This window comes from Pezoporus flaviventris, unplaced genomic scaffold, assembly GCF_033815535.1.
Source record: "Pezoporus flaviventris isolate CSIRO_AGI_PZ_B2104156 unplaced genomic scaffold, CSIRO_AGI_Pfla_v1 ptg000063l, whole genome shotgun sequence".
Lineage (NCBI taxonomy): Eukaryota > Metazoa > Chordata > Aves > Psittaciformes > Psittacidae > Pezoporus > Pezoporus flaviventris.
The window spans coordinates 9722276-9747919 of NW_026892611.1; the positions used below are offsets into that span (position 1 = coordinate 9722276).

General features: G+C 41.5%; 1 protein-coding gene across 1 annotated transcript; it reads right to left on the reverse strand.

The window, feature by feature from the left end:
• Positions 1-1587: 1587 nt before the first annotated feature.
• Positions 1588-24050, reverse strand: APPBP2 (amyloid beta precursor protein binding protein 2). The gene is made up of 13 exons (XM_061470521.1): positions 23863-24050; positions 12820-12908; positions 11546-11697; positions 10852-10975; positions 6331-6499; positions 5519-5608; positions 4992-5059; positions 4802-4907; positions 4326-4450; positions 4052-4137; positions 3480-3670; positions 2895-3060; positions 1588-2153 (listed from the first exon to the last, which is right to left on the reverse strand). The coding sequence occupies exons 1-13, from the start codon at positions 24001-24003 to the stop codon at positions 1900-1902; spliced, it is 1761 nt and encodes a 586-aa protein (XP_061326505.1). The 5' UTR covers positions 24004-24050; the 3' UTR covers positions 1588-1899.
• Between the last annotated feature and the right edge of the window lie 1594 nt (positions 24051-25644).

Consider the following 25644-nt stretch of genomic DNA (forward strand, 5'->3'; position numbering starts at 1 on the left):
ACTTCTTTTCACATCAGTGAAGATATTCCAAGCATTCAATAATCCTTAACTCTGCATTCACTAATCACGTAACTGCATTTTAAAGATGGTATTATTCAGCCTTTTCCCACAAAAATATACTTGAAGGCACCAGGATATGAACCATCGGTCTGTTCAAGTTCAGTTCTTAAGAGTCATGGCTGAGATTCCTATTTCTGCTCTGCACTCTGCCTTGAAGGCCACCACACAGCTTCCCCTGTCCCAGACTTCATAAGGGAATTAAAAGCCAGACCCCAAAGATGCTGTTCGGACCAAGCCCTGGAGGAAGCGTGCTCAGAGCCCCAGCACAGACTGGCCTTTGACAGCCCGGACACAAACCCCTGAAAATAGGGGCTGTGGGGAAGGAGAAAACCCAGAACTGACAGAATGTGAACTACAGGAGCATGGTTTGTGCTGCTCTGAGAGGAACTGAGGTAACAGCAGTGAGTTGTTCCTAGTTAGCTACGTTACACAGACCTTCAAATGAGATTTACCTCAACATTAAAAAGAACAAAGAAAGCCAAACCCAACACCCAAACCAAAAAGCCACACAACCAAGCACCCCCCCCCCCCCAACAGCAGAAAAATTAAGACAAGCTAGTGAGATAGGCATTATAAGAGGATCTTTACAGCTCTTTACAGCTCTTCTGCTTTTTCAATTAATATAAAGGAATCGGTTTCTGGTTGTACTCTTGTTTAATGTAGAAATGAAGCATCACAAGAAAATAAAAAGAAAAGACCTGTTTGTGCTTTTTGGCATTTTCCACTGACCCCTGCGGACTGTACAAGGAGTTGTGTTCTCCAGAAACACAGGTTGAACTGGATTGGAATACAAAACTATTAACTGGTATAAACAAGTTACTGCCTCAATTATTAGAGTAAGCCCATTCAAAAAGGAGAGAAAGAAAAGAGATGGCTGCAGGAAATAGTTAAAGCATTTCTAGTTTTTGCTTGTGGCATCGACATTAATATTTGTATAAGCTCACTAGGTAAAGACATGCCATCGCAACCGCTAAAGAACGTTCACTTCCTAGGTTTGTATCTATTACATGAATATAATTTTGCACTGATCATACATCTAAATGAAATAATCCTACTGTAAAAGTGAATGCAGGGGCAGAAATATTAAATTAAAGCCACTGGTCCAAAAACTGTTTCTAGCAGGCTGGTCCACTTTCAATTTTCCTGGTCCTGTTCAGAAGATGAGCACTCTCGGTTGGTACCAAAGAAAACTACGACTGCTGGTCTACTGGATCCTCTATCACTGACCGATGAACACTGGTCCAGTTCAGGGTGTTCACAACAACACATGGTGGTGACTGGCTTAACCCCCTGGCATGGTTCACAAAGAGTGTGTTGCTCTCCAGAGTGGTTCTTTGCCACTTTTCTTCATAAGGCAGACCCAAGGCTAGGGCATCCTCCCTTCTCTTGATATTTACGATTAACTTTGCTATGTGTACAGTAGAAAGACCCTTCTCCTGTAACTTCTTATCGTACTGCATTTATTCTTTCTATGTAACAGCAGAAAGCTCTTGATGAAACCTTCCATTCATAATAAGAATGCAACTCTTTTGAGCTCAAACAGTTTTATTTAAGGTTTTCTTGCAGACTTTCTGCAAAGTAGCTTCTTTTGAAAGAAGAGAGAAAGAAGGGGTTTTCTGGAATACCAAGTTCAAAATGTGAGCCGAACTAAACATGCCATACACATGCTGATAAGAATTTAACACACATTCATCCGTATGGGCACTCTTCAGTAGACTGGACCAGTGTTTCAATGCAAATTCCAGCCCCCAGAGAACTACATGGTTTAGATTTCACAGTATGACTTTTCCCCCTGTAACCTGGGGGGAAAAAACCTTAACTGGTTTATTGACCAAGTTCTTAACTACTCTGTCCATCAACGTTCTGAGACATCAGAAAAGACTGGACCACTTCTTCAGTGGATTGAGGGCTGGTGCTTACGTCCTCCAGAGCATCTGTAACCGAGAACTGCCGATCCCGCAACCGGTTCCAATTGGCCAAAATATTGTGGTATTCAAAGACTTTCTCGTAATTGCCAATGGAATTGTACAGTTTAATGAGACCTCTGTAATCGTATTCAAGTCCACTGTATCCTTCCCCAAAAAGCTTCTTTCCTAAAGAAATCCAAAAGAAAACAAAATTAAAAGGTTTCATCTTATTTCTGGTGTCATTTTTTAACCGACACCACAAACCTTTGTTATGGTCAATCAAGAACCCCAATAACATGCAAGCTTCCTGGAGGATGCTTTGAATTCTATCTATCTCCTACTTTCAGGATATTGGAATTTGTCCTCAGGGACTCTGTGACTGGATCATTAATTGCGCTGTAGCTTTACATGCACAGTCACATAAAGGCTCTTCTGTAACGCACTGTACAGAACTGCACAAAGACAGACAGTCTCCAAGCTGAGCCACAGCATGGCCTAAAAATGCATTTGATTTGGAATTATAAGTTTACTGCAAATGATAACAGGCAACAAAAATATTGAATGAGAACACAGGCTGATGGGCACAATAGAATAGCTCTCCATTCCTTTCACAATTTAACTACATTCTGCACTTCCAGCCACAGCTCCAAAATGTAACCTAAAGACAAACATCCAAGCTTCTGATTACTCTGTTTCCAGATGCTTTCAAGAACAAATTCTGATGAAGCACTGAAAATAATACAATTCCAGAATTCAATCCCTGGGAGAACATTCAAGAAAAAGCATTATATTTAGATTGCAACCACATACAAAATAAACCAGGCTGCATTGCAGTTAAGTTGTACTAAACACTTGAATACATGACTTAACAATGTTTCCTGCAGTACTAAACCTTCTATACAGTCATACATTTTAAGAATCACCTACCAATTGCTATGGACCTCAAATAGAGCTTTTCAGCATTTTCATACTGGTTCATATCATAGTTATAGAGAGAAGCTAGATGGCCCACTGACAGGGCAACTTCATAATCTTCTTGACCTAGAAGCTGCTCCTTAATCTGAATTGCCTTGATGTGCATTTCTTCTGCTTCCTATGAGGATCAAATTCACAGAGGTCAGTCAGACACCACACAGCACCATAACAGAGGAGGAAAACAAGGCAGGTTCAAAGAAATGTAACTATGGAGAAGCTAAATAGTCGGTAAGTATTTTATAAAAGGAAAGAAGCAAGAAAGCCAAAACTTCTTCAAGCTCTTAGTCAAGTGGATCAGCAAGCAGTACTGCTATTTCTGTCATAAAGATTGCTGTCACCCTGTCTCTGAAGGCATCATGCATCTCAGTGGATTCTTTTTGTGCAAAGCTTTAGGGAGATGAATTATAAAGCACAAGTTTTCCAGTTGTAAAGCTACCAACTGACGTTATGAATCATGGACACTGAAAATCATCATTTGTTGTGACAGATTTATAGATGTCTGCAGATTTTAAGACCTTAAGGTCAGTATAATCTTACCTTAAACTTTCTCATGGACTGATACAGTCTTCCAAGGTTGCCATAGTGTTTTGCTGTTTGTACATTAAACTCCCCAAAGGCTTTTTTAGCTAACTGGAGTGAGGACAGATGTAAGTCATGAGCTTCCTGAAGTAACCTCTGCTCAGTTTCCTTGTTGTGACAGTCTATTGCAATCTCCTCCAAGATAAGTGCTGAATGTGGGAGAGGAAAACCAACGTTACTGTGGCCCAAACACAAAGAGGTGTTAACTGTAGGCAGCAGGAAGCCTTCTATCCAAGACATCTCATCAGACTTTGTGTTTATTACAAACTGTTTTCAAACAGGTTACACCAGATATCAAGCTCCCAACACATTTTTATACTCTCTGGTCCCTCAAAGGTGAAGTTTTAAAGAAAGGATTTATGTATTTTACAAGTGTGTTGGCAGAGGACACTGAGGGCTACAAATATTCCAGAATGACATCCATTTGAGGAAAAAACAACTCAAGTGACATTGCCTCTGTTTGGGAACCAAATAAACACACCTGAGCGAGTGATTTCAAACCATCCCTGTAACACAGTGAAGGGTCCTACCTTTAACTCGCTTTGAAGATGCCAAGAGAAGATGGTCTTCTGGAAGAATGTGAGTTATAATGCCAATAGCACGTTCAGCATGGAATCTGAAAGGTTAAGTAACTCATTCAAGATACATATATACAAGTTAACAGCTGACTGATAAAATATTAGAACACTAATGCAATTAACTGAAGCAGTTAAGTTCTAACTGGACAGTCCGTATCATTTAAGAACATTTTTCTCCCCTTACAGGACTAACTTTGCTGCCAGTGCCTCAAACACTTGTACTCACAGTGCATTGTCAAATTTTCCAGAGCTGTACTGGTGAACATATGAAGAGTAAGCCAAGTCTTCATGAGCTGTAGCTACATGGATGTTTTTACCTCCAAATACCGACTGCCGGATATCAAGAGCTGTCTGAAAGAGTTACAAGAAAAGCATTTAATCTGTCAACACACAACAAACCCCCTCAAATCAATCACACTTGTTAAAAAGGGGGGAAAATAATCAACTGGTTCTGAAATTCTGTGGGCCTATGTACTTGAGACACTGCATATATAAAAGCCACTTTAGAGTCAGGGGGGTAAAAAGCAAAACCCCCCATTTGAGGGTACTTTGGTGTTTTGTTTTTAAAGAAAAAGTATTGCAGTCACTTAATCAACTACTATTTATCTCCACAAATTAATGCATGTGAATTTCAGCAGAAACATTTCAGAGACTATGAGGATTAAGGGAAACTGAAGACACACACTTAGTCCTGCTGCATACCTGATAGATGGCAACAGACTGGCATATATTGTCTACATTGAGCAGGTAAAATCCGTAGTCTAGTAGCGTATCGGAGTATTTGGGGTGCTTGGCTCCGAAATGCTCCCTGTAGGAATATATTTCTATTACAAGCTGAAGCAAGAGAAAAGTAAGTTTGAAAGGTTTGGGTTTTTTTTGGAATGCCACTTACCTGGCAAGGTATACTGCATGCTTTATCAGCTGCTCAGCCTTCTTAAATTCACGTTTTACAACACAAGCCTAAACAGGTTGAAATGAAGCGTGTGAAGAGCTGCACACTCCCAACTCATCTCCTCCAGACACTGGTGCAGTTCCTAACTACTATTTGTAATTTCAAAATATGGTTACTAAAAGACTTCTCAGTTATTGATGAAAAGGTTGACAGATAACATTCATAAACTTCAATGTTATCCTGACTAAAGGGCTGGTGATGTACCTAGTCTAGATCAAAGAGGGAACGGAGCACCTTTCCAGGGAATGCTCTCAGATTAACTTTGTCATGATGTTCATTTGAAGAGCTGAAGCTCAAAACCAACCCTCCCCCAGGTCTGAGACAGAGGTGGACCAATGAAACACAACTAACAAGCCCTAAGGCTCATGAAATGAGCCTGGTTACCCAGCTATATTGGAGGTACCTATGCTCACCCATTCTTGGTAGCAATTTAGTTACAAAAGAAACATGGAAGAGTTTTAATTCACCTTTGAAGCTTGTCGTAAAACATCCACTACTACTTTTACAGGCAGGCCAACTGTGATCTCCTTCATGGCTTCTATGCACCATTTATAAGCCTGTTGAACAAAGTTATCAGCAAAATGAAGCTGGAACTTCACACGGTTGCAATATTAAGAAAAAACATTACTTGGCTGTGAACAGTACAACGGTCATTTACAGCACAAAAGGTAAATACTGTTGATTACTTCTATGTAACGAAACTTGTTCAGAGATGTGTTACAGGACGGACTTAAAAAGCACTCTTACGGTTAATACTGAATGCTTAAGTATTTTATGCTAGCCTAAGGCATGTATTATAACAACTTGCACTGACAAAAAGGGGTATTTTATAAACTTCCAAGTAATCCTCATGATTCCTATTGTGTAGGACAACTTCCTGGTCAGTGTACCTAAGAGCTAAAGGAAAACCACAGTTTATACAGCGGTTACACTTCAGGCAGTTTTTACAAGATAGGTGCAAAGAATTGTTAGCTGTGTTCAGCTGTTCAGTTTTACCTATTAAAATCAGCTTTTTAATGTAGTATTTCCTTTACAGATGGCCAACACATACCACTAATTATCACACATCATTTCTTAATGTTGGTCAAAGTACTCAGAACAGCATATAGAAAAACGTCAGTACATCAAGTATTCCTCAGGCACTGCCGCACAGGGACCAAAAACAAGGCTCAGGAGCTCCAGCTAGAGAGATTAAGTGAATACTGAGCCAGTCATGGAACATCCAAGCAGATTTCATGACCAGTTTTCTGAAGCAAAACAAAACCAAAATCCCACTCACCTCATCGTAGTGGCTCTTGGCAAAGAGCAGTGCACACAGCTCCCCGTAGAGCGCCGCTTTGTTCGCCTGCTGACCATGCTTTGCAAGTTTGTCCATGTAAGACTGAGCCAGTTTGAATGTTTCCTCTCCCAAGTGATATTTACAGTTACCATTTCGAACGTGCAGCAACCTTAGGGATATGTAAAGAGATCATCTAAATGGTGTCTGAATAAACCACCTCAATGTACAGTAGTGCCACGGAGCTGCAATTTGTACTATACATACCATAGAACCAGGCTGTCATCCCAACAAAGCTGCACCGAGTTCAGTACAGCAGAACTATTTACTGTGTAACATTTCAGTACTCCCCAGGCTTTGTCTCTTGCATGGCAAGAGCTGCTACTGCTGGAGATGTCAACTGATTTTACATATTGATGCAGTTCTACATATTCAGAGCTTTAATCACTTTGGTGTGGTGGGTTTGTGTTTTATTTCTCCTAAAACAGTCTTCTCAACACTGATAAAATTCCACTTCCAAACCCCTGTAATATACAGTATTAAAACCCTTCTACCTCCTTTCCACAGTAAACTGAAACAGACACTGGGTAAGCACAGACACTGCTAGCTCTTACACGTCTCTGCACTTCTCCCTCCGACCTCAAGTAGCCCAGCACTTCACAAGGGGGCATTTGTTGTTTAGGGGGGTGTCTTCACAACAGGTTCAGTCACATCTATTTAAGACGATGTCCAGCACTGGCTCAGCACCACCAGAGAAGACTATTTTATTGAACCAGGTCACAGCAACTCTAAAACCCCTCTCCCCCACCTTGGCCCATCTTCCAGCCTGCTGCCTTCCCATTTGAAGGATTAACAGAAGCTTCATGAAAAGCAACAGCCAAATGCACACAATAAAACACAGCACTACTGAAACACACTCTTGTTTCTGGAGAGAAATAACAACTTCAGCTTCTGGCACTGATTTAAAGCAAAAGTAAAGACTTTTTTCTTCTCCCTTAGTGTAGGCTGATGCTTATTTACTTTAAAGAGATACATTCAAAATGTGTGTGTTATCATATTCCAAGCCTAAAGGGCAGAACTCTATTCCCACCCATTGCAGGCTAAGAAGAGACAGCTGTTCCTTCTCCATTGCAAATGCCTGCCATTTAGCACACATGAAATGTTGGTAAATTAACCTCCATTGTCCCTCCTGCAAATCTGTTATTAGACAATGAGTAATAGAGACTGAAAAACATCAGGCAGGCCCTCACAGACTGAAGACAACAGGACACAGGGAGAGAAATACAGAGTGAAGCAGACCTAAAGCTGTACTGCAGAGGCTACAACTCAAAGTGGGAGCTCATACATAGGTACAGCATTTTTTTTCCTTTTATGATACATTATGATAGATCTTCCAACAAACTGGTAAGGGAGAAGAAGGAACAGTGAGGTTTTTGATCAAATGCTTCTCTTCTCTAAACCCATTTCCTGTTAGCATTTGCTCCAAGCAGAGATTTAAGCTATTGTAGCCGAGCCTCCTGCAGTAGCAAAACAACACATTGAAGCTTGCCTTCTGAGTTCAGCCTGCCTCTAACTTAGTCTCTCCCTACACCTTCCTAAGGAAACATATCATGAAACTCAACCGCTAACAGGAAAGGAAATCAAGTTCATGTTTTCACAAGAAGGGAGCACACAGCAGATGTGTGAGCCATGCAAGAGAACATCAAAAGAAATGACAAGACCTTCAAAACCCCCCTGAAACAAGCTACATAAACACCAGCTTTTCAATGAGAAATGCAGCAACACAGCTCAAAAACAGGAAAAAAGCAAGAGCCACATTTTTCCTTAAGTTAGGTCTGAGAACTAAACACGATGTAGAAGTGCACCATGTTCTGAGTCACAGGCAGCAGAACACTGTCTAGCATTCATGCAATGAGAAAGGAATATGAAAAGAACTTGAGAGCAAAACTAAGCAATTACAGTTTCCCTAAAGAAGGAAACTATTTTGTCTACAGCATTCAGTTGGGAGCTGCTATGCAACGTCAAAAATAAGCAGCCCAAATCCCATGTAATGGTATAAGCCAGTAGGGATGGTGCTGCAATTTCGATAAGCGCCTTCGAAAGATAATATCCAGTATCTGGATGCTGCAGTGATAGGGTCTAAAAACAAAGAAATCAACCAAGAAAACCAGGCTAAGCCTAACCCAATCCTCTAGGATAAGCAGAGTTTATGTGATCCAGTTTAGAGTCACAAGAAATCCTTTATTAATCCAAAGGAATTTTAGAAGATAAAGCCAAGAGGAAGAAAAAAATGCCTTAGGACATTTATGCTAATAGCTATGAATCATTTTGCTGTCTGCCATAATAGGTTTTGGGGAATAGCTCCCCCCCCTCCCTTCTCTAAGAGCATACAAACATAGCAAACAATGTTACACAGCAGTTTAGAGAGCCACATATTTGTAATATATATTTTACCCTCTCGTTTAACATCTAATAATGAGGGAAAGGAAACCAAAAGGAGCACACACATGCAGGGAAGTAGTATACAGGCTCATAGAAATCTCAGACCTTCACATTTTCTCAAGTTTCTCCATACAATTTACTACTGCTAGTACAAACAAGCACCAAATTCCATATACATAACACTAAACTTTGCATGTTTCTAAACTTCATTCTATCATTAATGCAATGCATTCGTTTCCCAGAGATCAGACTTTCGAGCTTTTAGAGTAAGAGCAGCCACTTGTTTTTTTAAAGAGTGTCATATTTTTAAAAGCTGGACTTGGACTTATTCTCTGGAAATTCCACCTACCTCTGGTGCAAGCACAGTGGTAAGGACAAGATATTCCACAGCAAGGATTAGACAGCAACAACAAAAAGATTATCTTCCTGCCTCATGACTTCAAAGCTGAGTATAATGACCGTGCTCTCCCAAAAGAAGAGTGTTCTAAATTCCTTCTATTATCATTTCCAAATAAATGATGCTGTTATTTGACTGTTTGGGAGAGGCCTGAAAATAAAGCAGTGTCTCCTCATTCACAGTGCTGCCCAGAGGGACTTGACATTACAAGGCCAGCCATCAGCTGCTCAAACTGAATTAGCATCCCCAGTTCATCCTAATATCAGATGGTTTTTCCTAGCACAAAGTGAAAATCATCACCCCACAGCCGGGTGGGCTGTACACAGCTGTCCAACAGAGTCACCTTTTTGACTTCATTTACCTTCTCCTCATTCCCCCCGCCCCATTTGGAGAAAGGGAGGGAGTTCATTTTTCAGGCACCTTCTCCAGCTTGTCAAGCAGCCTGATACAACTTTTAGATTAATTAGAGAATGAAAGACTGAGTACTAACAGTGCTACTATATGTATCATCCCCCAGCTCTAGGAAGGTGTGCATGTGCCCAGTCTTTCCCTGGCATCATCTTATTTCTGGAAGAAGACCCAGTGGTAGCTGGCAGGGCAGAACAAGGCAGAGCAGCAGCCACTGTCAAGGCCCTCTGGTTGGCACATAAAATAAGTAGCTACTGGCAAAGCCTATTTATCCTTCATATTTGTCCAATCATAACACGATGCATGGATTTTCTTTTTGAGCAGCTTCCCAAAACAAGCTTTGCCCTATATTCAGATAAATACAGTACATACTTTGTTGCTCATTACAACAGCTAAAAAGAAATAATCCTATTTTAACTAGGCTCACTAGCACACACCTATTCAAACATATACCTGGAGCATGCAAAAGAGGTCAGTCATGGTGTTAGCAACAAAAACAAGCCAGCTACTTACTGCTGGCTGCAGCAGGGCAGCACACACTGCGGTACAACTAAAAACTCAATGACAATTTGAGGCCTCTGTGAATGGAAGCAGAAGCTCCAGGGACAAGACAACAGCCTTAAGAAACAAGGTACAAATGCCAAACACCTCCAAAAAGCAAAAATTCTTTTCCAAATGTTTAAGCTGTGGCTAAAGGCGTCCACAAGAACTGGACATTTAAACATCTACCCCATCACACAGTTCAGTAGCACAGTTATAGAGCAAGAGAACTCACTGGATCTGCAATTAGGAAAGGTGTGGTTTTCTTTTATTTCTGTCTCAACTGTGTTTACATCACTTCTGTTTGGATTTGCCAAATTCTCCTTGTAGTAAACATAATTTCAGCAAACACCAACACATAACACTCCTTCATATGCAACCCCCCTTGAAAACACCAAGGTGCTGGACCACTCTCACCACCCAGCATCTGTTACCCATGACACATTAAGCAGAAAGGCAAAATGGCTTTATTTTTTCACCCCCACTGAACTGTGCTGGCAGTTTACAATCAGAAAACCAAGGGATTAGCACAAAATAAGCACCTCCTGAGCTTCAGCTCTAGCCAGGAAAGTATTCTAGTGCAGCAGAATACTAAAGAGAACACCTGAAGCTTGATGGCTCCAAAGCCATATTAATGGCTTTGTCCAAAGACAAAGACATCTTTGGACAATTAATGTCCAAAGACATATTAATGTGTATTTCACAGTAAGATATACATGAATTAAAGGTGAACTCACCTTACACAGCATTCTACGGCACGAAACCAGTGAAGGATTTCATCGTGAAGGGTGCATAACTGAAGGCAGGAGAGAAATACCTTCTCAGCATCACTGTACCAGCCTGCATCTGATAGGAACCCCCCTGGAAAAAAAAAAAAACAAAACAACAATATAAATCAAGAAAAAAGAGAAATCTGAACAGCAAAACACCTTTTTAAGAGAAAAAGGGGTTGCCCAAGTCTTGTAAGGAAACATTACTTATTCCACAGAACTGCATATATGTAAGAATCCTGTCAATGTTAAACCCTCCAGTCATGAATTGAAAAGGATAAAATGTAAGAGTAGAAGAATTCTCCTTCAGTTGGAAATGACTTTTTGGTATTATACAGCCTTCCTACAGTTTTCTGTCAAGAAATATTTACCAATACTAAAGTTATTCAAAGTCTTAATGTTAAGACTTCACATCAGCAAACAAATTTTAAATCTAAAACATCTGAAATAACAAACATGAGCCTAAATATTCTTAGATATAAAAATCCAAGACATTTTTCTTAAGACACCAAGTAGTTTTCTAAAAATGACATTCCAAAACCACGTGTGCTCTTTAAAAGGAAGCCACAGACATTAACAGGAAAAAAGATAAGCATTAGCTTAACTGAAGCTTGCATGAAAGAAAGGATCACACTTTAAACAGCCTATCATCACCAGTTACCTAAAACAAAACCAATCTGGATTGCTTTCTCTTTTACAGCAGAATCCGATTCTGCAATGTAGGAGCACCGTCTACTGAAAGAATAGGCCAGTACAGAAGCAACTTTTACTCCATGGTCCATCAAAGCCTGGAAGCAGTGATGAAGCAGATGCCTGAAACAAAAGAAAACAGAATTTGATTACAGACAAAGTTTTTAAAGCATTGCAGCCAGTTGGCTCTTGAGTGCCATGAATTCAAATGAACAGTGATTCAGAGAAATAACTCCAACCCTCTCTCAAACCAAAACCAGATGAATACAAGCATAGTTGTCAATCTCAAGGCTAATGGACTACAGTTGTTGGATTACCCAACAAATAAAGTGAGCGTACACGACGTTCTTTACTAGGACACCCTCCACTATAAGCAAAACACAAGCTAACCACACAATACTAAAACTGGAAAACAACATTTTCAGCTAAAGCTTCGTGGGGGGAAGCCTCAAATCCACCCTCACCCCACAAGTCCCACTGAAATTGCAAACAGACTAGCAATGACGAACCCATGAACATCACACACACACACACAATGGGAAGGAGGCATGTCTAACAACTCAAAAATTATTCCAGTTACAAAGAATGTCAAGTTCTGAGCATAACACTACAAATTCAAATACTGAACGACAGGAAAACTCTTTAAACTGGGGCGATTCCATCAGCTTGATAACCCTTCACTTAGGATTTGGTACAACAGCTAACAAGTACTTCGGCACTGCTCAGGACTGGCTGAGTATTGATCAGTTGGTGGTGAGCAACCGGCATCTTTATGCATTGCTTGTTTTTCTTGTTTGTGCTTTTTTCCTCTGTTGTTTTCTTCCCCCCTCCCTCCCCTTTTAACAAAAATTTATTATTAAATTAACTTTATGTCAACCCACGAGTTTTCACACTGTAACCCTTTCAATTCTCTCCCCATCCCACTGGTGGGTGAGTGAGCAGCTGTGTGGCTCTCAGCTGCCTACCAGGGTTAAACCATGGCACAGCAACAACAAAGAAAGCACTCTGGGGACCAAGTACCACAGATGACTTCACACATTTACATAGAGGTTCTAATTGTTTTATTTTTTGGAACAGAGAGAGAGAAAGACTTTGTAAGTTAAAAGCTCATCTGTAAATCTAAAGAAATATTCTTATGGTTAACAGACGGGCTAGTAAGACCAAGAAAATTAGAGATCTTCCGAATGCAAAACCTAGATCAAGAAAGAGCTGAAATAAGATTTATCAGTATATACAGATACTTACCTTTTATCTAAAGCTCGAAGCACCTTTGCAAAAACTTCTAGTTCACAAAATTCACTACCCAGCTGACATAAGCGGCCCTGCTGGTAAAGCTGAAAGAAAAAGACAAATACATTTTACAGTTTAAGAGTGAGTTCTTTCTACAGTTTAATAGAATCATAGAATCGTTAGGGTTGGAAAGGACCTTAAGATCATCTAGTTCCAACCCCCCTGCCGTGGGCAGGGACACCTCACACTAAACCATGTCATGCAAGCCTCTGTCCAACCTGTACTTGACCACCACCAGGGATGGAGCATTCAAAACTTTCCTGGACAACCCATCCCAGTGCCTCACCGCCCTTACAGTAAATAATTTCTTCCTTATATCCAATCTAAACTTCCCCTGTTTAAGTTTGAACCCGTTACCCCTTGTCCTGTCACTACAGTCCCTAATGAATAGTCCATCCTCGGCATCCCTATAGCCCCCCTTCAGATACTGGAAGGCTGCTATGAGGTCTCCACGCAGCCTTATCTTCTCCAGGCTGAACAGCCCCAACTTCCTCAGCCTGTCTTCATACAGGAGGTGCTCCAGCCCCTGATCATCCTCGTGGCCTCCTCTGGACTTGTTCCAACAGTTCCATGTCCTTTTTATGTTAAGGACACCAGAACTGCACACAATGCTCCAGGTGAGGTCTCACAAGAGCAGAGTAGAGGGGCAGGATCACCTCCTTCGACCTGCTGGTCACGCTCCTTTTGATGCGGCCCAGGATACGGTTGGTTTCTGGGCTGCAAGTGCACACTGAAGCTGGCTCATGTTCATTTCCTCATTGGCCAACACCCCCAAGTCCTTCTCTGCAGAGCTGCTCTGAATCTCTTTTCTGCCCAACCTGTAGCTGTGCCTGGGATTGCTCCGACCCAGGTGTAGGACCTTGCACTTGGCATGGTTAACCTTCATGAGGTTGGCATCAGCCCACCTCACAAGCGTGTCAAGGTCCCTCTGGATGGCATTCCTTCCCTCCAGCTATCAACCCAACCACACAGCTCGGTGTCATCGGCAAACTTGCTGAGGGTGCACTCAATCCCACTGTCCATGGCAGGGACGAAGATGTAAAACAAGACCGGTCCCAACACCGATCCCTGAGGGACCCCACTCGTTACTGGTCTCCATCCAGACACTGAGCCATTGACCACAACTCTTTGTGTGTGGCCATCCAGGCAGTTCTTTATCCACCGAGTGGTCCATCCATCGAATTGATGTCTCTCCAATTTAGAGACAAGGATGTCGTGTGGGACAGTGTCGAACGCTTTGCACAAGTCCAGGTAGATGACACCAACTGCTCTACCCCAGTCCATCAGTTCCATAGCCCCATCATAGTAAAGACTTATGATGAAATCCAGATTTCAAAGTCTTGAAATACAGCAGACGTGTATTTGCTGTATTTCAAGTTTTGCTGTGGCTCGCAGACAGTGGAAGTAACAGTCCCGCTTTCTCCATACAGGAGCACAACTTTGATGTTTAAACACTGAGCACACAAGCTATTATAGCTCCATAGGCAGTTTCAAGGGGGGGGGGAGAGGGTTATCTATGAATGTATTTAAGTGTCTATGTTCACCTCCATCATCAAAACAGTAGATGACATACACTAGAAAGCCAAGATAAAAATCAAGAAACCTCTAAAGTCAGCAAAAAATACAACAAACAGCTCGTTTCATACCAAGTTCTTTGGAGACATTTTAAAATTACATAGAATCTAGCATACAGGGGTACAAATAGATTTTTTTTTTGTATATGTGTGTGTCTGTATGTACGTAAATTCCAAAAACACAAGTTCTACAAGGAGTGAATCACGAATACCCAGAGCTAAAGCCAGACATGCGCCCACACCCATTAATACCTGAGCTCACACACATAAAGCCTGCCTCAGTAAATAGGAGAACTCAAGTGAATCTGTGCATCCATTTACTAAAAGCAGTGGCTAGTTTTATGCCCAAGCTGATTTGTGTCTACAGATAAGCAAATATATCAGTTGACTTACTCATAAAAAACAAACTGTGGAGACAGTTCTTTATGCAAAGCACAGTTAACTTGCAGAACTATCTGCCACATTATGCTATAAATACTGAGAATTTACCTAGGTACAAAAGCAACAGTACAAATATATGTCAAAAATCCACTGTAGGCTAGTAATTCCTGATGTCTTGAAGCCCCTGAACCACAAATGACTGCAAGTGGGGTATGTAACTGAAGGTGGTTCCACTATACACCTGCCATAGTTATGCATGGCATCACCAGCCACTGCTAGAGGTACAGTCCTGGGTCATACAGGAATGGTGCAGTACAACTGTTATTTTAGCCGTTCTAGTAAAAAAAGCCCACAAACATCACACACACCCTTTTAAAATTCAAAAAGAGGAATAAAAGGGAGAAGCTGGTAGCTCACGTCTCTCAGACACTTCTCTATGAGATCCTTTTGTGTTCCTCTGTGGTATGTGCTACATGATGCTACATGAGAAGTACGGCTACCCTTATGTAACCAAAGGTAAGGCCAAGAGAACACATTAGAGACGCTCAATTATAAACATATTAACTGAGAGGAATATTAACACTTTCAGTATTAATAATTTATAATAAAACATTTTATTGTTGAGGATCTTGTGGCTGGTTCACCTTTTTCTCCAACGAAATTGGAAGCAGATGAATTGGGTATTCAACACACAGCATGTGAGAAAATCTCCTCCAGCCAGAAACTTAGTTTTGGTCAACTCTTACAAAAGCACATGACACTGATTCTACAGCACAGCAAGTTTGTTATTTTAACAACAGATCCTACAAAAAAGACTTTAAAAATACTGTGACCTAATAATGTCAATTGCCAGAAATGAATGTTTTCCTTTCAGTGCCCTATTTTGCTGGGAAGAGGAAAAAAAAAAGGAAGTTTTTCAAAAAAACAGTGCAAGTTTGCATGCAAAGTTACTATTCAGATAAAACAGTGCCATGTCCCTATACTTCAAAGGGATCAGTTTCTTCTGAAGCCATATTCTCTCTGGCAGCAAAAGAACATCCAGTCTAGTGTATTTAAAAACTACAGGCATGGTTAAGTGTCCTCATTTTCTTCAGCACAGCTGTCTAACGGTAACTGTTCTATAAAACCTAGGACATATTTTCCACAGTCAAAAAGATGATTAAATCCTGCCTGGCATTCCATGCCCAAAACATCAATAATTGATGAGATCATTTCTGGAAGAAAATAAGACTCAACCTAAGCTATTTTACCAGGACTTAGGACAACTGGAAGTACTATCGCAGGTTCAACAATTAGGCTTTCAATCAAGTAAATCATCATTTCCTCTTATCACCTCACAGCACTAACTAAAAATCCCAGAGGTTACTCTGATACTAGTTTACCAAATAGTAACTGCAGTAAAAGGTTTCAGAATGAATGTATTTATGAGGTTACATAACGTTATGTGCACACTGCTACATGTGATCCTTAAATTGCTAACAAATAAATGCCCTGGCTGGGTGGGAAGGAGGGGAAGGTCCCAAACTACAGGCTCAATTTCGACACATCAATTATTTTCATGTAAAATTTGCCTTATGGCCCAAAGGTCCAAGCCTGCTATCTGCACATATCCCAGTTCAAAGATAACCACTTGCACTATTCTGGCATACAAAAATCCTAACCTACTTTTCACTGGTACAACCAGAAATACAGTAGCCCTGGGACACTTACCATGCTATTCACCCCTTCCCTTGACACACTGGCAAGCATTTCTAAGGAACTAACTCAGCTTGAAGTCTCTTGAAACCACTGGAGATGTTACAGCAATGTTTTCAAGCAAAATATGGCACGGAAATAGCGAGTATACGTCAAACTGTGAAGCAATTCCAGGAGATGCAGCAACACTCATTTGTTCATTGAGAAGCAGTTGCAAGCACTGAGGAAAACAGATCTCTCGTTAAAGCTCTAGAGAGACAAAATTCCTGACCACAAGCCTTGCTACAGAACATGAAAAACAAAACAAAATAGTGATTAAAGAAAAACATGTCCTGACAAGAATGGCAGAGGTTTGGACTTCTGAAGAACTATTTTTTGGGGGAGAAACAGATGCCTTTTAGACACAAAATTAACCTATTTGGAGCTTATGAGATTCATTTTTCTTTAACTATGGAAAAATGAATAAAAGCCTTCTAATTTTGTCAGCTCACCCTGACACATTAATTCTGGCACTCAAGACAGGAACCAAGGGATAAATTTAATATACAGGCTTATTACATACATGCACAATCAAGCTGTTTTGCATAGAGTGAGAGAAAACCACTGCGTTTCTCCTCCAGGATCTGAGGCTTAGTATTTGACTAGTAACACATCCACCTAAACATGCAAAGCTGCATATAGTGTTATCCCCAATCAAGTATATTAATAATGCCAACCTGCAATTTATCTATTATTATATCATCACACGTATAATTCTAACAAAGTACTTGTCAGATTTCTCTCTCTGGAGAGATTAAGCTGAGCTCAAACTGCATCCTAGCAAACCCCTGGAAATAAAAGGCAAAGATGTGTTAAACTGCGAGCAAAAGCAAACCCTAACACAAAGAAAAGGTAACAGGACAGTCGTAGCACCAGGATTCTGGGCTGTTTCACTGTGCACAAGAGAAAAGACTTTCCAAACCTTAGGAAAAATATTAATAGTAATTTCTTAAAGCAGCTGGAGGTTAATTCTAACCAGTTGTAGAATGACCCTCAAGAAGAGGAACTGTAGCATACACAACTTGAAAAATATGTTCCTGTTGCTCCAGTCTGGAAGAAATAATATGGAGATTTCAGTAAGAATGAAAGATACAAGGAATTCCAAGTAGCTCCCAGCATGTTTAGTCATATCTAATTCTAATGGGGAATTTTATGCCAAATTCAGGAAGGACTGTATACATAATCAACAAACATCAGTATCTGGGAAAAGAGGCTTGGCTGTAAACACAATCTTCTTCCCCTACTCAACAAGGAAGGAAAAAGTTTCCCCAAGAGTCAACAGTGGAATGAATCAATCTGTTGACAAATGACTCTATAGATGGGGTGTGGGGGAACAGCCTTAGAAAATAATCAGAAATTTAAGGACATCTGATTCTTTTCAATCAAATTCAAAACCATCTGCAAAGCTTCTGGACAAGCACTAGTTCTACTGGATACTGTTTGGGGCGTAAGAAATGCAAGCTTCACAGCTCTGAGAAAACACTGCTAAATACTGGGCTTTATGAACCTCCCTCAAATAATAATCAGGAAAAAAAAACCAAACAAAACAACCTTCTTGAATAAGCCTAACTTCTGAAACAACTTTTGAGCCTACTGCTTTCACACACAGCACACTTCCTCTCATCTTCCCACTCACTCTTCCTTCTGTACATCAGCAAAGCTTTTTGCATCACATGTACACAGAGTCCAGCACAAGCAGTATGAAGCCTGAGCCTTAGTCACACACACGATTCTCTGCAGCAGTAAATGGGAAACCCAGCTTGCTTTGAAGTTAAATCAGTACAAAGGAAATGAAGTGGAAATTGGAATTACTGTTTCAGCAGGAGCTGAGCACCTCTGTTCAGATGTGACCTCATTATCTGAATTATGATGAGTTCTGGTGTTTAAGACTCAACAACAAGGATACTGAAAATATGGGGGAGCTAGCACATATCAGGGTAAGAAAACACGCCCTATAGTTAGAGGTTCAAAGAGGAAAAAAGGAAAAGAAAACCGAGTAATAGGAGTTAGAAGATGTGACAAGGAAAGATGGTTCGGTTCTAACCTAAATTTAGACTACAGAACTAAGGCACGTGTTAAAATTAAGAGCAGTAACTGGAAAAAACACTCATGAAGTGACAATTCTCCTTCACTATGAGGCTTGAATTTAAAAAGGTGATACAAGGACATCATTTAATTCAAGCAGGAGTTGGTGAAGTCCTACTGCACACACCACTCAGAGTCTAACCAGATCACCAAAATGGTTGGACGTGTGGGCACACATGAGGAAATCATGATCATTTCCCACATATACAGTTCATTTCTGACCCCTGAGAATCCAGCAGCATGACTGCAATCAGGTCTGTGTGAAGTCACACTGGTCAATCACAGCAGAAGTCATACAAAATATGACCTATTTGCTCTGGGATTTTTTTCCTCCCTCCTGCATCACTTGTACCCTCTGATCAGAAAGCCTCAGAACTAAAGCAGCAAAGCTACACTTTATTTCATGGGCAGTTTATCCTCTTCATTCTCATCAAATACCCAAGAGATTGGACAAACTGGTTTTAATCTAATTTAGAGAAATTATGCTTATAATGAACCTTCATCAGTAAAAACACCAAACCCCAACTCTCTACTGCAATGCAGAGAATGGATGTTCTATTGCTTGTTGTGAACAGTCAGCAAATTCCTGTTTATTCATTTTATTTGGTTCAGAGAATATCTAGATGCGACCCAAGAGCTTTTATTAGCCATGCTTGGGCTTTTTTGTCTTGGCAGGATACAGTGAAAAGACGTGATACAGGAGCTACACTCATTGTTACAGACTTTGGAGCTATCAGGATGTAAACTCAGAATCTGATGTTTTGATTCACATCGAGGTAGGAGCACTTCAGAAGTTTAATCTGCCACTTCAAAGAGACAGCATAATTATAGTCTTTTGGATTTTGCCTAAAAATTAAATGCAAAACAAGTTAGAGTGCAATTACTAAAGGTTACAGGTCTGCACTAACTAACAACAAATTAATGGAATCTCCAATTGTTCCTGTGGTTGATGATCTCATCACAAAACATGCAAAGAACATTAAAAACGATTTTCAAGGAAAATCAGTGTAAAAAGAGAAAAACATGATCCGGAAAAGACATTCCAAAAGGAAAATAAACACTTCATGAAACTCTTTGTTAGCCAATATTAGACCAAGGCCATTTGGCTAGCGTGTAACTGCAATAAATATCTATGAACCAAAGAAATGAGATCATTACACAAAATCGAATGTAAAGCTGAGGCACAGGGGAAAGAACTGAATTCTGTATAAAAGGGTAACTGAACAGTCATCAGACTGGATAGATCTTATTTCTATCACCAGAAACAAGATTCTTTACATTACCTCCCTCAAAACACTATCCTCTCCCCAACAAACGACAAAATATTTAATTTTATTTTCCTCATTTTTTATTTCTTGAGGATTTACAGTTTATTCCACCTGTCACCTGCTTTTTAATACGGAATTTTGGCATTTGCAAGTGCTGCCTGCTAGGCATATCCTATTTAACATGAGATCCAGCATATTTTTTCTTTGGCTTCTAAAAACTACACCTTCTCTCTCTCTCTTTACCCCCAAAGGACAAGAAAGAGAACCTAACTAGTTCTACCAGGAAACAACACAAGCAGGATATACACAAGCCTGGCAAAGACACAAAGGAAACAAAATATGATATGTTTGCATATCTGTATTCCCCCCCCCCCGATGCAGGTGTGACTTGTAACAATACTACTTATCAAGATCTTCAAAATGCAGCTGAGATTAATAAGACATTTACATATTTTTAGCACAAATGTAGACTTGAAAATTTCCAATATATATATATGTATATTTCCCAAATTCCAAGCATCCTGCCCTGTCTCTATTCTTTTTCTAATGGTTGCAAAAAAAAGTTAAATCCAGTACCACCCTTCTGGACCACTAAAGCTGTGTTGTTTTACTACAATCATGATTATTTGATCCTGCCTCATTTTAAACTTCAGTCACTGCTCAAGAAAACTACAGAAAGATAAATACACTTACTACGAGGAACCTGCCCGCTTCCATCACCTCACAGCAGGGCCCATTTCTTAACAAGTCCACAACAAAGAACATTCTGCAACTATGCCACATCTGATTCCTTGTTAACCGCACAGGCTTATGAAGCAAGCCCTGGAAGTTAACAATTCTGGAATTTTAGAATTAAAAGCAATTGCATTTCTTAGGGAATGGGAAATAAAGGCAACGCATCATGACAACAGAGCCAACGACTGCATTAGAGGGTGCCCTGGGGAAAAAACAATGACCAAAGACACGCTGATAGCACTTTTCTCCCTTTGAAATAATAACACATTGATTATCCCTGCTGTGGGAACAGCCATGTAGCTTACCTTGTCAATCAATGGGAACAGGCTGGCAAACTGTGCAAGACTGGCAAATGTTAAGTTTGAGTGTTCATACCAATATGTATTAATAAAAGAAAAATATGAGCATGATAAAAGTAAGTTTTGTATTGCCACTTTCAATGAACATCTGCGTTACCAAAATAAAATCTGACTGATAAGACCTTTGATTTCTTACAAAATCAGCAGCAGTTTCTCCAATAGCCCAAGCTATGATTAACACTTGGATAACAAACTATTACTTAAAAGTTGTTTCTAGTCTTGAACATACATTTTTCTTCCTTTTATTAATCACAGAAAGTGATTCTCTGCTTTTTTTTAAGGTCTAAATGCAAGTGTATTAATACAAATCCTCAATTACAAGTCACTTTTCCTCAGCTGTATTTAAAGAATAATTACTATTCCATATGATACTAACAACTAACACCCCCTCAACACAGCAGCAACCACTACCACTTAAGTCTTTTGGCTTGTCTAACTTGAAAAACTATTGGTGAGTTTGGAAATTCTACTTCTGTTTTAAATAACTTGCTGGTCAGGATGAAGTGAACACAGCTCAAGAACCTGAAATGGTGTTTAATATTCACAGGTTTTCGAAAATAACTATATCCAGATCCAAAACAATGAAACAAGCACCACACACAACACTGTCCAAAGGTGTGATGCTGTCCTCATCCTAACCTAACTCACTATGTCATTTGTATTTCTGTAGCCATCCAAATATAGACATCAAGAACCAGCCACTAAGCATTGTATAGGTGCATATAAAATGCAAACACTGTTCCAAAAGACTTGTAATCTGGGCTAGGCTTCAAGCTACTCATTGCAGGCAGACATCTCTGCATATAGAACACCATTTAGTAAGGGCAGAAGACTTCCTGTCAGCATCCCATCAAAGATTAAGTTACATTTGGTATAAACTAACTTGAACGTGACTATTGGAGAGGACAGGTCACCTACACTGGAAAAGTGTTAGACCCAAGCAGTGAAGACATGGAAGACCAGCCTCCCATTGGCAGCAGTGGCAAAACACCTGCACTGGGTAGCCAGGTTTTATTTACTCTGCACGGGGACATCTCACAGACGTGTATTTGTAACAGGAACATGGGTGCACCTCACACATTTCAGATTACCAAAGATTGTCCTGTTGTAAACCACAGAAATAATAGGAAAAGCAATGCAAATTGCTGTCATTAACAGAGATTATACTGGCTAGTGATTAGTACAATGAAACATTATTTTGAGGATTTAGCATGTTTATCACCTGCCCAACGAGACGATATACCAATGCACGCAAGCAGAACAAACAGATTAGAACGTCTTTAAAAGTCAGATATACTGCTGGTTCATTTTTCATCACAGAAAAGCTCCACATGATTCTGATTCAACACAACCACTGAAGAGTGCGAATAAAAGGATAAGAAATCAATGATCTATTATGCTCATACAGAGATGAGGTTTTAAACAATCTGGGAATAATACATACTTGGATATACCAATACATGCCAAGTATGTATTGGGGTGTTTTTGTTTTATGCTTTTAAAAGCCACCAAGTGCCATCCTTTCATCTGAATGAACACCAGGACAGGCAATGCCAATAAAGTTTATTTGTCAATGGTGGTACGTACCAACAGTTAAAATTAAATCCCCAAATATCCTTCCACATTATTAGCTCCATATCTTTAGTCTTGGATAATTGCTATATGTGAACCACATAATTATCCGTGAACATGCTTGTATGTGGTAAAAAGGAGTTATGGTCCATGTTTCTCAACATATAAAGCAGACAAATAATAGCTAGTTTACAGAAAACATACATGCCTCTTTCAGTGCTACAGAAACAATTCCTGCCTCTAGTGAAGATCAGCCTTCCTTGTAAATACTACTATTACTCTGCATGTGAGGGGCCAGTACGCCCAGTCATAAAGATTCATCTAAAGAACCACTTCATTCAGCATATCCTGTGTTTTTTTAGAAATTTGCTGACAGAGGAAAGAAGGGTTATCCCCCATCTTAGGGGTTTCCTTTGTCCAGGGTCATTTGGTGTGTTTGGTTTGGGGTTTTCTGTTTCTCTCCTGGTGAATGCTCATTTCCAGCTGTTCCTGCACACGGATGAAATGCCCGTTTAGTGGACAATAGAAATTAATGGACCATCTCAGTGTACCTTTAACTCGGGATATTTTAAAGGCAGCTGAATGAGAAACAGCTCTTTCAGGAAAGTATGATTTAACGCTAATAAACTGTATCATTAAATGCGTCTCAATTCTTTTCATCTGGTTCCTACCGTATCATTAAAGAAGATATAAGAGCACGGCAAACTCCGCTCCTTCTACCACTGACATCACCTTCTCCAATACATTAAAAGGAAAATATATATTCCGGCACAGACAACGCGGCCCCATTCTGCCCATACCCGATCTCCGGCTCCAAACGCGAGGAGGTCGAGGAGGCATCTTCCCCTGCCCCCAGGCCTCACCCCCGGCCCCCAAGGGCAGGCCCCTTCCCCATGTCCTCGGCAACGGCGCTGCCCCAGCCTCCGTCCCGCGGCCCAACGCTCTCCAGCAACGCAGGCACCCACAACCGGAGGGGGAAGCCGCAGGCCCCCGGCCCTGCCCGAGCCTCCTCCGGCGCCTCCCCTCCTTCAGCCGCAGCACAGGCGGCCCCACATAGGCCCTCGCTCCCCCAGCCCGTCCTTCGGGCCCTGCTCCGCTCCGGCGTGCCAGCAGAGCCGACGTGGGGACGCGGCCCGGCGCCCCCTCACCACTCAACCCCCCGGGGCAAGGCCTGCAGCAGGCCGGGCGCGGAACTCTCCTCCCTCCTCCTCCCCCGGCCCACTTCTCCTTCCATCTCCCCCAGGCCCCGCCGGGCCCGGCCGCGCTCGGCCCCCCGCCACCTCCCCGTACCTTGTAGTACACGTCGAACTGGATGTTCTCGGGCAGCGAACGGATGTCCCTGCGCCTGGCCCGCCCGTAACTATCCACCACGGCCGAGATCGCCGTGTTATAGAGCGTCTCGGGCACCCACTCCAGCTCCACCGCCGCCATCTTGGGTGTGCGGAGCCGCCTTCCCCCCACCCACCGCCCCCCCGCTCCTCCTCTCGCGCCTCACGCCCCGGGGCTCCCGCCGCCCTGCCCGGGGAGGGAGCGGCGGCGGCGGCTGAAGCCTGGGGGACGTGGGGGAAGAACGGAAGGGATTCATCCGCCTGAACGCGGGGCAGAAGGGGAACCCCAGAACAGCAATAAGCTAATGTAGTGCTATGGGGTTGTGTCGAGGGGCTGAGGGAGAATACCGGGGAGGAGGGCATGGGGGTGAGGCAAGAAGCGAGGTGTTGTGGTAGGGCTGCGACTTGTGGCAGGATGTGGCCTAGCCTTCAGATGACTGCCACGGTCAGGAATGGTGTCTTCCCCACATCCGACGTGGGGCTTGGGGCTGGGCTGCTCTGGGGGCTTTGTTTGCACGGGGAGAATGGGGTGGCCACCCCCGGAGGCCTCAAGATGGGGGCCTTGAGTTATCCCCTCTCCAGAGCCTGCCCAGCCCCAGACCAAGCTGAAGTGTGGTAATTACAGCTTAACTTGTGGTAATACACTGCTAATATTGGGCCTTCTGTGGCTTTCAGGTGTGTTGGCAGCTCAAGGTGAGCGTTATTTGGGAGCCCGGCGTTTGAGGGGAGTTGCTAATGTACCTGAAGTGCACCCGCATCATCTGGTGTTCCTCGTTGGCTGCTGTGTGGTAAAAACACCCTTTTACCCGTGTGAATAGACTCTGTGACCCAATGTGGAAATGGCACTCTATTTTGTCAATATCTCGTTTTTATCAAGCGGTCTCAGGCATGTTTTTCTTCCTAATTTGCTTTCCGTGCGGGGCTTGCACACACCACTAGGAACATATTGGGTAGCTCTCAGACACAGATGGTAGATTTTTAGGCAGAGGCAATTAGGATCATTTGGTCTAAGCCAGACTTGTGCTGTGTTTAGCCAGTGATTTAGCCACCCCAGAACAACACAGGCAAGGACACTGAGACTACTGCTTAGTGTAGATTTTGGCATTGTAATAAAGTAGTATCACTCAACTTTGACTGCTCTATTATGGCCTTAAATAAAGCTTTTATTGAGAGTTAAATATTTTTCATTTTTCAAGCTTGTTATCATGCACTGGATAGAAAAAACAACCCCAAACCTAGGTGCACTAAGTATACGGGGAGCTTTTTCACCTTCTATCAAGTCTTATTTTGGTTTTCTTAGCTAATACAGGACTGCTACTGTGATATCTTGTTCTTACTTTTAAAACTATAGGAGGCAGAGCTTCTGCTTTTCATTTTGGGGACTGCTTTAAATAAATTGTTATTCTTTGCTCTCCCCATTTTGCGAGAGGACATTATTCTTTGTCTTTTACTTAGAGAAAGAAATGTTATGGGGTGGGAAGAAAGGAATGTGACATAAACAGACCATGGAAGATTGCTTTGTCCTCTTTGCTTTTGCCTATTGCTGGCTTCAGTTTTTTCTTGTATTTTCTGAGGCAGTGGGGATTTTCTTCAGTTGGGGAAAGGCAGCTGGTTTCTATTGGCAATTAGCCCCTCAAGAGGCAGAGGCTATTTACTTCAGTTACTTTGTAGTGAGTTGGTTTGGAAGGGTTAGCATTGGAGGCCTGTTAGGAGGGACAGACAAAGCGGTTTTCCAGTGTCTGAA

What these genes read in the sequence shown, in the direction of transcription:
- APPBP2 (XM_061470521.1), bottom strand. Translation starts at nt 24,003, where the DNA reads ATGGCGGCGGTGGAGCTGGAGTGGGTGCCCGAGACGCTCTATAACACG. An exon ending in CCAAGAGCCACTACGATGAG is followed by an intron (nt 5,609 to 6,330) that starts GTGAGTGGGATT and finishes TTTGTTCAACAG; the next exon opens with GCTTATAAATGGTGCATAGA. An exon ending in TTTTACGACAAGCTTCAAAG is followed by an intron (nt 5,060 to 5,518) that starts GTGAATTAAAAC and finishes CAACCTGTTTAG; the next exon opens with GCTTGTGTTGTAAAACGTGA.